Source organism: Apaloderma vittatum, unplaced genomic scaffold, assembly GCF_000703405.1.
Source record: "Apaloderma vittatum isolate BGI_N311 unplaced genomic scaffold, ASM70340v1 scaffold40305, whole genome shotgun sequence".
Taxonomy (NCBI): Eukaryota; Metazoa; Chordata; class Aves; order Trogoniformes; family Trogonidae; genus Apaloderma; species Apaloderma vittatum.
In genome coordinates, this window is record NW_009716240.1 from 1 (window position 1) to 12,044 (window position 12,044).

At 38.8% G+C, this 12,044-nt stretch overlaps 1 protein-coding gene across 1 annotated transcript in view; it reads left to right on the forward strand.

Moving 5' to 3' along the window:
* Positions 1-337: 337 nt before the first annotated feature.
* Positions 338-12,044, forward strand: part of LOC104268690 (dnaJ homolog subfamily B member 6) — a gene marked incomplete at its 5' end in the record, with an annotated part of 34,185 nt that continues 22,478 nt past the window's right edge. The window contains 3 exons of the mRNA XM_009869435.1: positions 338-469; positions 1,222-1,363; positions 3,562-3,632. Coding sequence (XP_009867737.1) covers positions 338-469; positions 1,222-1,363; positions 3,562-3,632 — 345 coding nt within the window. The remainder of the gene's footprint in view (positions 470-1,221; positions 1,364-3,561; positions 3,633-12,044) is intronic.

Sequence of the window (12,044 nt, forward strand, 5' to 3'; positions counted from 1 at the left end):
TTCTGTGATTCTATATAGCTCTTGCCGCATATATTATATCGGAAAATGTAAGAATGTTCACATTAAATTTACTGGGTTTTAATAGCAAACAGCTAAAAATAAAAAAAACCCACTTTTTATAATTACATTTGGGTCCAAAGCTGAGACAGAATTTAGTTCACAAGGTGCGTAGGAGTTGCCTTTTGTTTGGACTGTTCAGTTCAGTAGCATCGAACATATCAATGAACAATCTTACCCATAACAGAAAATTTCATTTTTTAAATTAAGAGTCTCGAATGATAAAATACATAATCGCTCAGTAATATTGACCTCTTGAATGTTGTCTTCTATTGTACAGAAGACCCTTTTGAGGACTTCTTTGGGGGCAGGCGAGGTCCAAGAGGAAGCAGAAACAGAGGTGGTGGATCATTTTTCTCTGCCTTCAGTGGATTTCCTGCTTTTGGAAGTGGTTTTTCTTCATTTGACACAGGTAAATATCACATCATCTAGCAGAGAATGCAGTTTTGGTTCATAAAAGGTCTCAGTATAATAACCTGATAAATACTTTTTAAAAAGTTGCCTTCGTTCAAGAAATTCTGAGGCCACTTTTTTAAAGTTAAGCATGCTTTTTAGTGGTGGAAGGTATGATGGCTTTTATTTAAGGTCCTGAAAATACACTGGAAAAATGTATGCGGAACACCCACGGTATCACCAGTCCTGGGGCATTTGAATGCTGGTGTCTCACTCTCAGAAGTTGCTGAGAGTGGCTGATGGTTGGCATCCTTTGAAGTGGTAGGTTTTGGGTGTTAGTTGAGATGTTAGTGATACAAAACTTGTTCTGTTTGCTAACTCAGGGCATCCCAACATCTACATTACAGCAAAAAATCAGTTTCATTATAGTTACTAGCTTTACCTTGAGTGGGAATAGTGATATAGCGGTTGAGTTCATTAGACAGGTTTGAATGCCTTTTCTTCAGGGGAGGACACGATGCACAGTTTTGGGACAATGCTTTGCGCTTGGAATTTGAACTGTGAGTCCATACAGGAAAAATTGATGGGGCTGGAGCCATGTTTTTCTTCTCAGACTAGTACTGAATGCCATCTGGTCGCTGATGCTGTGTTGATGCAACCAACTAAGGGCATTCCGAAACTAGGATATAGCTGATGAGTGGGTGAAAAACTTGCATCCTGTGGTCATGCAAAAAAAAAATTCATTTTTAGTCAAATTCTCTTTCCCAACAGGTTTTACTTCATTTGGTTCACTGGGACACGGAGGTCTTACTTCGTTCTCCTCTACGTCGTTTGGCGGCAGTGGGATGGGTAACTTCAAATCAGTATCAACCTCAACTAAAATAGTTAATGGCAGAAAAATTACTACAAAGAGGTAAGTTATTATATAAATATGTTTGTATGAAACTCTACGTAGAGACATACATAGCTATAAATACATGTATATAAATATATACGTGCATAAAAGTAGTGGTGCATGTGTGTACATGTATTTTTACTTCTGCTGTTGTGGTTGTCACATTACGTGGATTTCTCTGAATGCTTACAAAAAATTCGGGAAGTTTTACTGGGTTCTCTGGCTCTTCTTGGCATTGTTAAGTTACTTAAAGCTGTAGTGTGTGAAAGTGAGGAAGATGGTGTTTTTGTGTAAACTCTTGATATTTGAGGAGGCTTCAGATGTGTAAGACGTGCTTTTGGAATGGCTCTGATGAAAAGTGGAGGTTGCAGGTTGGTTGTTGTTTGCAAGGGACCTGGCAAATGCAACTCTTCCAGGCCTTCAGAACGTCCTGTGCAGTGATGCACCTTTTGGTCTGGTTCTTGACTTCTGTCTGCCAAGTCAGCTTGAGTTTCTGGAAGGAAAAAGTGGTTTCTGTTGGTTGTGGTGCTTGTAACTGAGGATTGGGAGGACTTTTAATTCTGCAGACAACATGAAACATGAAAGAGTTTTCCCTGATGTCTGCTCTAGTTTGCTTTCCTTGGCAGCGTTTGAATGAAGTTTTTGTGTAAAAAGTAATTTTCTTTTATCTGTTAAGTGAAATAAGCAACTGAATCCTGCTTTGGAGAAAACTTCTGTTTGTTGGAATTTCAAGTACCATACACAGTGTACCTTCTTATTATTTTACACTTGTGATGGGGAAATCCCTGCATTTGGGAACCTCAGATGTTAGCTAGCTATAGAGTAACCTACGTGGAATATGATCAATGAGTTTTAGGAATATTGAAGAAGTAGTTAAATGTACTTTCAGTACTTAATAAAAATTTACAGAAGAACAAGGGAGAAGCAATTTATTTGTTTGGTAACTTGTGTCCCATACTTCAAAGTACAAGGTTCTTCTGTGTCCAGTTGTACTGGAGATATCCTGCCATCTCGACCACTTAAATGCAGCCTCTGTCTTCACATACTGGTGTGGTTGTGGTATTTTTCTGTGAGTGTAATCCAGAAACATCTGAAAACTGCCCACTTTTGAGGGAATTGTGCCAGATGAGAGAAACCAAAGAAAGGTTTTGTGTAAAAAAAGATAAGACACCATGTTTGTAGCAATTTCTTAAAAAATAGGCTTGATCAGGTATGCTGCTGTGATATCTTTTTGCTACCATATTTAGAAAGGGGAGTGGGAGGCAAGAAATGTGGTTAACCAGGTCTGGGAAGACACATTTACTGTCTTGGAGAAGTGCTGTTTGTAGAATGTCTGCCCCCCGGGTAGTTAAGTCTCAAGAAGATTCATATCCCAGCATACCCAGTGAAAATCTCCACTGAGTGGTGTTTCGCTTCAGATAAGAAGCTGTTCACTCTGTTCTTAATATGGGTGTATTCTCTTCAGTAAGTCTGATCTCCATAAAAATGTGTATTCAACCATGTGGTTGTCTCATTTGAATCATGAAGAGACAATTCCCAGGTAGTTAAAATCTAGGCATAAATTAGATTAGTTCTAAAAATAATGTAAGTGCTTCTTATTGTCCTGTTTCTAAAACAAATAGAAGGAAAAAAAAAAGCCCAAACCACAGAGCTCTGTAGTAATCTCTCCTTTCAGTCAGAGATGTTTAAATTTTGCAATGTTCATGCCGGTCATGAACTTGCTATACAGTACATCACCAGATTAATTGCTCTGATCGAATTAAAATGGATTAGAGACTGACATGTGTGCTTTACGTAATGCAAATTGTGATAGGGTCTAGAATATTACGCCTTTAACAAATGGATAGCTACTAAATGCAATGTCAAGATGGTATGGTTGATCTGTCAAAAGACTTTTAGTTCTAGAGAATAGCGTGCGGTGTCAGTAGAGCTGTGACAGAGTAGGAGATGATCCCTGTAACTGCAAACTCTACAAGCTAGAGGATTCAGACTTTGAGTAAACAATTTGCCTGCTCCAAATAAGCAGTATCAGTGGGGAAATGCAGACGGTTACTAGTTACAGCTTCTCTGCTGTGGAGTACAACAGCTTGCCAACTTGAGCCACATTAAGCAGGCAGTGCTCCGTTAGAGTTCGTTACCTAAAAACTTGGCTCTGGTGTGTATTTTCAAACTGCTTATGGCACTTTAACATGGCTAACTCTGTTTTTGTCCAACAGAATTGTTGAGAATGGGCAAGAGAGAGTAGAAGTTGAAGAAGATGGCCAGTTAAGGTCGCTAACAATAAATGGTAAGGAGCAGCTGCTACGCTTGGATAACAAGTAATTCAACGCACGCATTTAACAGAAATTTTAAGCTATAACAGCCACCATTTGAGGATTGACAGGAACATTTTTTGAAGATTTCAAACGAACTCAACTTTCTGTATATCCGTACTTAATCTTAAGTAGTATAAATAGCTCACCGAAGCTCGTATTTGTCATAGACTCTTGAGTTAATTGTTGGGACCACATCAATTGGACCATTTTTTGTTGTCCTTAAAATTGTTGTAAATTTCTGTATGCACTTTTCTTTTTATTATACATGATCAAAGTGAACCATGATCCTTCAGTAGTGCTAGGGCGAGATGTACACTAACACTAGCATGAATCTTTTTCCAATTTGAAATGTGAGCCAATTAGTAGTTTAAGTCTGCTGTGAAGTTAACATTTCCAGGATAACCTTTTTAATAATTTCAACTTTTTTTTTTTTTTAAATGTTTAGTAGTGAACAATGTTAATACATTTCTGGTAATGCATTTCTGGTTTAAATAAATTAAGAATGTTTTCTAGTTGTGCATGAATGCAGGCAACTTAGTAAGTTTTGACAAATGTTTAAATGTGTAATGTAAGCAAAAGGTAAACAAAAGTGAAGCCAGTGAGCTCAGTCTTTTGTCATTTGCTAAAAAAAAAAAAAATAATTCAAAATGAATAAATGCTGATGTTTGTGGTGCATTCTTTCATGAATGGCATTTGTAACCTTCCTGTGTCTGTGTGTGATTTGGGCAACTTGGGAAAACAGTGCTGCCTTTTTTTTTTTTTTTTCCTACCACCTTCTCCTTCAGTCTTAAGGATGAGGGCCTGTTCTTTGCAGATGTTTTCTTCGATTTGACTGAAAACATGATACTTAATTTCTTTTCTAAACCTGTATTTGAAGCACCTATTTGTAAGAAGCATTCAGAAGCCGACTCTCTTAACTCCATCTTTTGCCCTAGTACATATTTTTTTTGTTTAGGCCTAAAGTAATTAGCTCTGTTTAAAAATAGAAAAACTCTAGAAAACTTTTAAGTTCTGAGATTGCTTCAAAAAATAATCTGTAGCGAACATAAATATACAGGAAAATATTTAATAATTAAAAAAGGCTTTCTGAACTGTAAGATTTTTTTTGCTTATTTTGAGAACAAATATAATTGCTTTTAAGAAGATCTGTACAAAATTATTAGCACTAAAACATCTCTTATTTTTAGTCATCAACCAAAAATTAAAAGATCGATTAATGCCTTTTGCTAAATTAATGGAGTGTGAAGCCAACTATTAATATGTAGCTAAGACCAGATTTTCAAAGTTTGGTGAAAGATGACTTGTGGTTTCTCTGTGTCATAGAGAAAGCATGCAAATAACTATTGGCATATGTTGACACCTGCCAGGCTCTGGGTAATTTCATGCATAAATCATGGATGTGCAGTTTTTATCTGTGCACCAGCTTTGAACATCTGGCCTTGCCAGAGTTCTTCAGGGTGGCTTAGTGGTTTAAAAAAAAGAAAAGAAAAAGGAAAAAAAAAAAGCATGGTGTTTTCAAATAATCACTTCATGCCTTCTTGCTGAACACCATCTGCTTTGTACTAACAAATGTGTCGATTATTAAATACTTGGAAGATTTGCTCTTTTTTATCATGCAGGAAAACTAGTTCGACTTAATCCAAACCAACACTCTAACAAACCGCTACAGCAGAATTCGTATTTGCAGCAAAGTTAGTCTATTGTACACTTGTCCCTCTGCCATTAATGCTAATTTCACAGAACCAAACAAAATAACAGGTAGAAGACGAAATAAATACGTACTTTGGTTTTGGGACTATAGTAGTTACATACCTTTTCAAGTTCTTTGCAGAGTTCTCGTTACTTCAGTGTTGTGGTTTTGGTGTAGAAGCACAAACTCAGTTTAGAGCTGAACAATGTTTTCTTGTTAATGTTATTTTCCCTTCCCCATGTATGTTGCTTCTTGATTCAGATAACTAAACAGACATTTTATTTCAAAATCTGGCTTTGTTGTAATGTCTTGAATGTTAATTTATATTTATAGGACATAGTGTGCTCCTTTAAGTTATGTAAACTGTAAACAGTACTTCAAAATTGGTTAACCAAGTCAAATAAAATTAGGACAATCTGGAGTTGAGTTTTAATTCCTTCCCGTGGATACCCGTAGGTTTTACACTGAGCTGCCAGACTTCACTGTTTTAATCCCAGGTGATCTTCTTTAACATTAAAACTACCTAGCCCAAGTGAAGAACACAGGTATACCAGCATCGCTGCTAGTGGCAGATTAGTACCCACACACTTGCCTTAGATCTTCTTATCCAGAAAACCATGGTCCTTCTCGTAGTGTTATATACAAACAGTTCACTCCAAGGTTCTGTAACGAAATATTTTAATGTAAATTTGCCGAAAATCCAGGTTTTTGGACAGTCTCTTATCTGCCTTCAGATCCCTGAGGTTGGTTATTGAAGAGCTGGACAAAATGCAGCATTAAATGCCAGTGCTTCGCTTTCTTGGCAGCACAAAAAACAGACAAGAAAAGATGAGTAAGTTGTCAGAAGGCAGAAATTATCAGTAAATTAATTTCTGCAGTAGTAAGCAGATACGTACACACCAGTGTTTGAACAGGCTGGTGGTTAAACTGGGTGGATGCATGGTCTTGGTTCAAGTACATGTTTGGACTGGCAGTTCCAGATCTAAACAATTGTCACCTTCTTACACTTGACCTAAGCCTAAGTCTCCACGTTTTTTTAATATGTGGAACACAATTTTGGTCTTGGTTGTTCTTTGGTTGTTTTTTCTTTTTTACTTGAAATAACGCTGCGTACAACTTCTTTCTTAATGTAACTTCTTGCATCCAACTTCATTTTCAATACATAAAATTAATCCTTATTCTAAGTTTGAAAAACCACTTACTAGATTGCACTGAAAAAATTTATGTCATTCCTTACTAATAAGTAGTTTGCATGGATGTACAAAACCTACTTGCCAGAAGTAATGAATCCTTAAGGGCAGCAGAATTCCTTAAACTTCAATTTTGGCCAATATAGCACAAAATAATAACAGAAGAGGTTTGTAATTCAAGCAAATGCTAGGCATTGAATGTGCAGTGGGATGAGGTGATGTTCAAAAACTTCTAGATTAAAGGTACCATCTCTTCAGACAGAAGGGATTAATTTACAGTGTTTAGGGACACCATTGTATTTAAATTAAGCTTCCTCCAGAGGTCTGGAAAAAGTTAAGATGGAGTTTTTTGAACCTGCCAAATCACTTACTCTTTCATGCTCTGCTTCAAAGTTCATTGGTAGAACACAATAACTTTGCTGTGCTTTCTCATGGTGCAACTTCTTCTTGGTCTCTCGTGCATGGCATAATTTCAATACACCGTAACACAAGTTTCTCTTTAGATTGCATGGCACCTAGCCCTTTCCTTTGGCTCTGCTGAAGAGGTTTGGGATTTTGCCTTAGAAAGTTTCGTATTTCAAAATCGCTGCACCTCTTGTAGTTGTCGGTTCTTCACAATTCCTTCTCCATTGAGAATGACAGGCACTGGTTTGCGGTACAAGTGACAAAGCTGCTCTGCAGAGTAAGTAGCTTTTGTAAGATGTGTGTTGTATCAACTTGTGATTGCTTGATGGACTGAGTCCTAGAATGCTGAAAATAAGGTTATAAAAGACTTAAACCACATCATCTCTTAAGCCCAAGGGTTTTATCTCTGCCAGATTTGTGTTCAGCCATCCTGTTTACTTGCCTCTGTCAGCGTGTCGGTGTCAGGTGTAAGCGGAGCTGTGCCTTTTGTGCGTTAAGTGTGTTTCTGTGTTTCAGACCATCTCTGGGATGGTCCAGTGGTAAAGTTAGATTTTATTCTTTACTTTTGGAAATCTGAGTTGTGTTCCTGAATTTGCTTCTATTTGAGAAGTTGACCATGTTTCCTACTTGACCGTGTTTCCTACTTCACCTTAGTTGTATCTGTGATTGTAGCAGGGTACTGGTTACCTCTAAGGACTGTTGCATTGTGAAATGTGTGCTAGAGCTGTACGATGCTTGTGGTCAGAGAACTTTTGAAAAATGCTCAGCGTAACGCCATAATTTAGTGTTAGGGTTGTTGTTAGCCTTGTTGTGGAAGCATTTCCTAGTACTTTTGGAAGACCTGTCTCTTCGGTCTTGGTTTTTGAATGTCTTGGTGTTGAACCTTTTTTAAAGTCACAGTGTTCTCACAGTTGCAATAGAGATTTCAGTAATTTGCAGTAAACCCGAGCTTCGGAAAAAATTTTAACATAAGGAAGCATGTTTCCATTGCCTGCTCCCTCTGGTCTTGTTTACTTTGAGACTGAATCGTGACCACAGACTTGTTTTGTGTAGTACTCAACGTAGACAGTTTGGGTTTCCTTGTTACTGCTTGAAGTCAAGTGATTGTCTTAAGTAAAAAGCTTTTTATATTCCACCTGAAATGCAGAAATGGTCATTATGTTGCAATAGTTTCAGAATTACGCGTATTTCCTTCGCTAGTGTTACAAACTATACCTTCTGAATTTATAATTTCAGTTTACTGCTTGATCTGCCTTGGTTTTGGAAAAAATACCTCGAGTAGAGCTGGTTGAGTGAAGTACACTTCTGAAAAATGATAGCTGAAGACGTTTATAGTTGATTTATAGTCTGCCACATCGCTCATGCATTTACAAAACAGTAAGCCTCACATTCAAGATGCTGCTGTCAGATTAAAAAAAAAAAAGTAAAATAAATTAAAATGCTGCGATCATCTGAGCCATAACCCCGAATCTATGCAAGCTGACTGCTGATTCCAACTTACTGAAACTTCTCTGAAAACTATGTTCTGGCAGACATAGCTCTGGCTTAGGTGTTATCTCACAAGAGCTGATAGAAAGTTAATTGAAACCTCACCTGAGCCCAGCATCCCCTGCCGTGCTGAAATACAGGCAGTAGTTTAGATGTGCTGCTTGCCCACTTCTGAAAGCCTTGAAGCCCTGATATGAGGTAGATTGCACTGCAGGCCTGAGTGCTAATTATCTTCCAAATAAAGAAAGCTGAAGATTTCTGCTGGAGATGTGACCTTCAAAATGTAATGGTGGGCATTAAAGTATATTTAATTCAAAAGATAACTAAAAAGTTTTATTAAAAGGTTGCTATTAAATAGAATTGCCTCTTCAGTTCTCTGGCTTTAAATAATGCTAGCTTTTGCAGCACAGTGGGTTCATTTTAAAATCACTAAAAATAGATCATTTTTGAGCTTGACTTAAAATTCACAATCAAGAAAATAGTTTTTTAGCGGCTTACGGTAATAACTCTTAAAACTTTGCTTTGCCCTATGGCTTGTCCTTTGTACTGAATCACAGATGAGCTCTTTCAGCTATTTTCAGTGCAGCCAACTTCAAATGAACTTAATAAAAATAGGAAAAAAAACAACTCCCAAACCCTATGGCTGCTGGTTTGTCAGCAGTCAAAATAAAACAATTCTTTCGTACTCCCAAGTGTTAATTCTGAGAGAGATTAAATGTTAACACCTAGTTAACACTGGTATCCTACAGTAAGGATGCCAGTCTTTTGAGGGATACAACAATCGACATAGTGCATTGAGAAGGGTTCAGTTTCTCCTTTTATTGATTGTTAAAAATCAAATATGAAATCTGCATTGTTTCTTATTTGTAAATTCATTTGAATGAGTTGCCAGTATGGGAGAGGAACCCAGCCTGGGTTACTGGTCATAGAATTCGGGTTGTGGAACACACCTTCCTGAAGAGAGAATTATTTTGGCTGTGTCTATAATGGAAATACTTGAAACTGTTACTAGAAAAGCTAAAAATGCAAAGCAGCAGCTCTGGAATAGGATCTTCTGCCTTGATTGCAGTCACAAGCTGGATTGAGTTGTGGTCCAGGAGGGGAGTTTACCTGGAAAAATTTCCATAATCCTGCAGAGAAGCCGGGCAGATCCAACAGCCTTCTGTTTTTTTGCCAGAACTACATGTCATGTCTGCGTTAATCTTTGTACCTGGTAAATAGAGTAAGATCAGCTTGGTTATTTATCACACACTTGTGTAACTGTCACCATAGCCACCTCTGTCAAACTTTTCTCCTAGGCATGTAGTTGGAGGCTGCCTTTTACTCTTTACAGAAACTAAGTCTGAATTTGTCATCCTGTTGCAATATTTGTCTTACTCAGCAACAGTGAACTGTGTTTTGCATCTGTGAAAGGGCATATTCTGTAGTATTGGTCTCTGTCATTCTTCTTCCAAAGGGAACTAGACCATGGCTGTTTTAAAATTGCTTTGGACTTCTCTGTGAAAGTATTTCTGGGGGAAAATGGAAAGAATTCACATGGCTTTGCTTGAGTCACTCTTAGCCAGAGTCAGAGGATGAAGCCTTTTGTCTTCAGAGGACTTTGAACGGGCTTTACTGCCTCTCAGCAGAAGGCACGCTGGTACTTTGATTTACTTGGACGGGCCCTGTTGTCATGCAAGACGCCTCCCAGAATTAGTTTGCTAATCTCTGCGTATACATTTCTTACTGCTGGATGCTTACGGGAAATACAGCCAGGTCCTTATCACCGATGTGCTGTACTTCAGTAACAAAAGGGCATTATTCAGCTCTTCCGTACAAACCAGGAGTTGGATGTTCAGGAGAGCAGCAGAGAGCTAGGAATTCACTTAAGCTGTTTTGGGTGCGTCTGGTGTTGCCTGGAAGTGTGGGTTATGTTCGTGAACCTCCTGCCCTCAGTTTTTGGCTGAAATCCCCAGGTTTTGGCTGAATGAATGCAAAGCAGTAGAAGTCTACTTGGCGAGATTTCACCTTCTGAGTTAGAACAACCACCTAAATGTTTCTTTTGTTAAATACCTCTAGTGCTACTTCGATCCTTTCTGGGCTTGGATGATTTAACCCCAAGAAGAAAGGCAAATCTTAGCATCCTTGAGTGGTACAATGCTACTCCTCAACGTAACTTGCAGGGCATGAAACCAGTAAGGAAGAAGCAGGAGACCAACACAGCCTGTTTTGTGCTGTTGACATAAATTTCAGGGACTTTTCTTCCTTATTTGACCTTTGCCTTTCTCATCCGGAAAACCTGATAGAGAGTTACCGCAGTGAATGCCGGAGTGGTGGGTGCTTGCCCGTGCTCTGCCTGCCCAAGGTCTGTGCTGCTCTGGAGGCTCTTTTCCCTGCCAGCACAGGCAAGGGAGGTGCTTCATCAGCCTGAGAGTGGTGTGCCAAGTTCCAGTTTGAGTCTAAAAAATGCGTACGCCAGTAAGATAAAACTGTGCAATTAAAAGTCGCCTTGTCTGGAAGAAGGGGATAAACATTTGTATAAGGCTAGACAAATTTGAATGAGAAGATAAACATACATTTTTAACACATGGATGATTAACTGTTGGGAGAACCTGCCAAGAGAAGTAGTTTCTCTGGCTTTCAGTGTCTTAAGAGACCAGCTTTCTGAAAAATATATTTCAGTGAGAAGTGAGTGTTTGGGTTTTACAGAGAAGTATCAGAAACTTGGGAGCCTGGGGCAGAGATGGAGATGCAGCACAGAGCTCAGTGTTCCTTCAGGGCTTTCTTCATAGTCTGTGTCTTAGCTTCTTCCATCCCTCTCCCGATGTGTTTGCATTAATGCACACGACTCATTCTCTTGCTGTGATTTTGAGCCTGGGGAGGCTGCTGTTGTGAGGCAGGAGTTTGAGGGGTGGTTGGGGCCATGGGTAGGGGCTGCCTTGTCTTTGGGAGGTGCTGGAGAAGCTGGCAAGAGAGGAGGCAACGCGTGCGTCTAGGACACAAGTGTTATTGCCTGATGACTGTTGCCCTAGAGCATCCAGGCTGGGATGTGTAGGTGCTGAGAGTGGACTTCTTGTGGGAGAAGACGTTCTGGATCTATCAAGGTAAGTAGTTGCTTTATTGTAGTGGACCAATCGAGTGTTGGGTGATGAGGAGGAACCAGGGCGAGAGCTGTGATGACTGTCCCAGGGAACTTGATTTGGAATTTGCATTGCAGTGAGCCCTTGTGCATCTCCTGTCTTCTCACCAGCAACAAACTGCAGAGCTTGAGAGAGCTTAATTTCAGCTCCTGAGACGAAGATTAGTAGGTCTCTTGTTAATGAATGTGATGTTATGACAAAGATTCATTTAGCAGAAAGAGCTGTTTGTTTTCTTAAATGTGGGCAATGTTTTAACGATGTGAAGGTTTTAATGTTAGTGTGTGTTAAATCTTATGTGGATAGCAATATGCATGTTTTGAATTTTGAGTGACTACGATGAAAAAAACTGGCTTTTTGTTGATTGGATCGTTTTCATAATGTGCTAAATGCCTAAGACTGCAATATGTCAGCAAAATATTTCTGTAGGGAACAGCCAGAGAAGTGTCTCCTACAGGGCTTACGTGCATGAAAAAACTGTCTGTGGATGCTTAT